The sequence below is a fragment of the Dendroctonus ponderosae genome, unplaced genomic scaffold, assembly GCF_020466585.1.
Source record: "Dendroctonus ponderosae isolate FM_Combo_2020 unplaced genomic scaffold, Dpon_F_20191213v2 Dpon_F_20191213_7, whole genome shotgun sequence".
Lineage (NCBI taxonomy): Eukaryota > Metazoa > Arthropoda > Insecta > Coleoptera > Curculionidae > Dendroctonus > Dendroctonus ponderosae.
Genome location: NW_026018916.1, coordinates 2914752 through 2917326, shown reverse-complemented (window position 1 = coordinate 2917326; position 2575 = coordinate 2914752). Strand labels below are relative to the sequence as shown.

The 2575-nt window shown below is 35.5% G+C and overlaps 1 protein-coding gene across 3 annotated transcripts in view; it reads left to right on the top strand.

Annotated features, from left to right (window-relative positions):
* LOC109539291 (single-minded homolog 1) overlaps positions 1-2575 on the top strand; it is a 21830-nt gene that overhangs the window by 7992 nt on the left and 11263 nt on the right. Inside the window, exon 1 of one of the 3 annotated variants that reach the window (XM_048668304.1) lies at positions 1513-1638. The exons of the other annotated variants lie outside the window; for them this stretch is intronic. Within the exon in view, the coding sequence (XP_048524261.1) occupies positions 1569-1638 (70 nt within the window). The 5' untranslated portion in view covers positions 1513-1568. Of the gene's footprint in view, positions 1-1512; positions 1639-2575 lie in introns of those variants that run through there. 3 annotated transcript variants of the gene reach the window in all.

Sequence of the window (2575 nt, the reverse complement as noted above, 5' to 3'; positions counted from 1 at the left end):
CAGTCAGAAAAGTATATACAATACTGGAAACTCTCAGAAATTTCCTAATCACGTGATTTCTTCCACATTTAAAGCGGCGCATTTTCCCTTTCATTGATGTTATGAGCCGGATTGAGGGATTTTTGGTTTTACCCTGACGAATATTTGAAAAACTCGTGTTTACCAACGGCAAAAATTGGAACTTTGATCTACCTATTATCTTGGTATTGAAGTTATTTATTTTGAAGAAGGTTGCAAAGTCATATTGTTCGCAGCAAATCGAACAAGCTTTTCTCTAAGAAATTCTGAAGAAACTATAGTCTGAGACAAGATGTGATTCCTATTGCCGCGTTCCACGAAAGGAACAAAACCCGACCAGGGACTTTATATGGCATCGCGAATCGGCAAAAAGAAATCGCTAACTAACGTATAGTTTTAATTACACGCTGGATGGCATTTTACGCACTCTTTTTTTCTAAGAAACGGTTACAGTCTCAGGCGGCCCATAAGTTGATACCTATATATTTTCAAGATGAGAGAGTTTACTTTTGCCCACCAACCAAACATTTTGCACATGATATTTTGGAATTATGTACTTCGAAATATTAAAATTATACCTACTCACATTGAGAGTAATCGTACAAAGTTGTGACGCAAAGATGCTATTCAATTGGAAAAAAAGTGCAACATAAAAAATGTCCCAGTCGATAGACAAAATAGTTGCTTCTTTGCGACAATAGTTTAGGAAAAGTATCTAAATTAAAGTAATATTAGTCTACTTAAGTGCCTACTTCAGATCATTTAATGCAATTCGAAACTAGTTTTTGAGCAGGTGATGGAGGAAAACTGCTTTTCTACGCAGTGAATAACCATTGACATTATTTTGAATTAGATGCTTTGCAGCGAATAATATTTTTTCCAATGTTAATGGGGAAATAATAATAAACCGAGTTTAGTATTCAAAATGAGCAAATTTCAGTGGCTGTAAAACGTGTAAATTGCAAAAGTTCATTGGAAAATGCATGTTCAACGCAACACCTCGAGCACGTTTTAGAAATTAAAATCGCTTCGTACAATGTCGGCCAGATTGTTACAGCTTCCTGCTGATTGTTGAGCTATAGAGAATTATAATTTGTCGCTAAGGAAGCGGACAACACTATACTTTTGTTTCCTTAAAGCGCATAAAGAGTAAAAAAACCCAGTAGGTACCAGAAAACTCTACGTAGTTCGGATGAGTGAATGCATTTTTTGTCATACTTATTTGCTTTGGGTTTTAGATCCACTTTACAAATCGATCAAATGCTTACCCGTTCACACTTACACATTTACCTGCAAACCGATCACCACCTTCGCACTGTAGAAACCACTTTCTTTCTAGTTGCGTTCGACAACTGACTGTGGATTAAACCCAATCCATAACATATGTTGTAATCACTTTCACACGGTTTGAGGACGTCCTATTTCTCAAAACCCTGAATATGGTGTCTTTTCTATTGTTTTGAAGAAAGGCTCGCTAGTTAGTCAGGTCTAACGGGCGACCACGGGTTCTTCGGGTTCTCGACAAACGTGGGAGCAAATAGTCAGTTAACATGCTTACAAATCGTCCACACAACACCTTCCACCACCCTAATTGTAGCAACATTATTATTAGGTGTAGAGGTATGTTTATTTCATATTATACTTTTAGCTACTTTAAACGTTTTTCATGGCTGCTGCTTTATGTTGCGAGTGATTTTTTAGTTAAAGAGACCGCTCAAAATGTCCCCTCGCATCTTGATCCTTGCCAACAAAAATATCACACAAAACGTTGGGGTGTGAAAATCAAAGAAAAAAATGACTAATCCCTGTTAGCGCTGCTTTAGCGCGTACTCCGAATGCGACTTCCTTCCGTATCATTGAATAAATCACGTATTCTGTTTTTCTGCCGGAATTTTACGAGGTACCCTTACCATAGACGTTCAAAGTGCTAACCCGAACCACCATGTCGCGCTTTTATTCATTGGAATAATTAATTCATTTTTACAACAAAACTTACTTAAACTTCTAACTAAATTAGATCAGGTTATTATTAACACTGCTGTCTGCCTTACACTATTTTTTATGGCTAACTTCAATTCAATTTCAATTTATTCAACAGTCAATTGTACTACAGCCACTTAATAAATCAATCATATATTCAGTTCTTAGGCTAAGTAAATCATATGCTGCACCTAGGTCACACACAACCTGTATGTGCAAAGAAAAAACAGAGAAAAAAAAGAAACAATACTATGTTTATATAAAGGAAGCAAAATTATTTATGATAAAAAGTTGAGAAATTAGAGCAAATTAAGATATGTCCTATAATTGTTGTAGATAATCGGCTTACATTTTTTGGCGAACATTTTATAGTTTGAGTCAGCTTTTACGCTAAGTGGGAGAGAATTGTCTATTTTTGGACCTAAACTTCTTATAAATCTTTGATTGCCATCCCTTCTGTAGAAAGGAACAACCAAACTCTGTTTTTTTACAAACTTCTTTTTGGGTATTTCGCCTCAAAAATTTTTGTCTTAAAAAAAGACAGAATTTCCTCACGTCTTTTATTACAGATTGATAA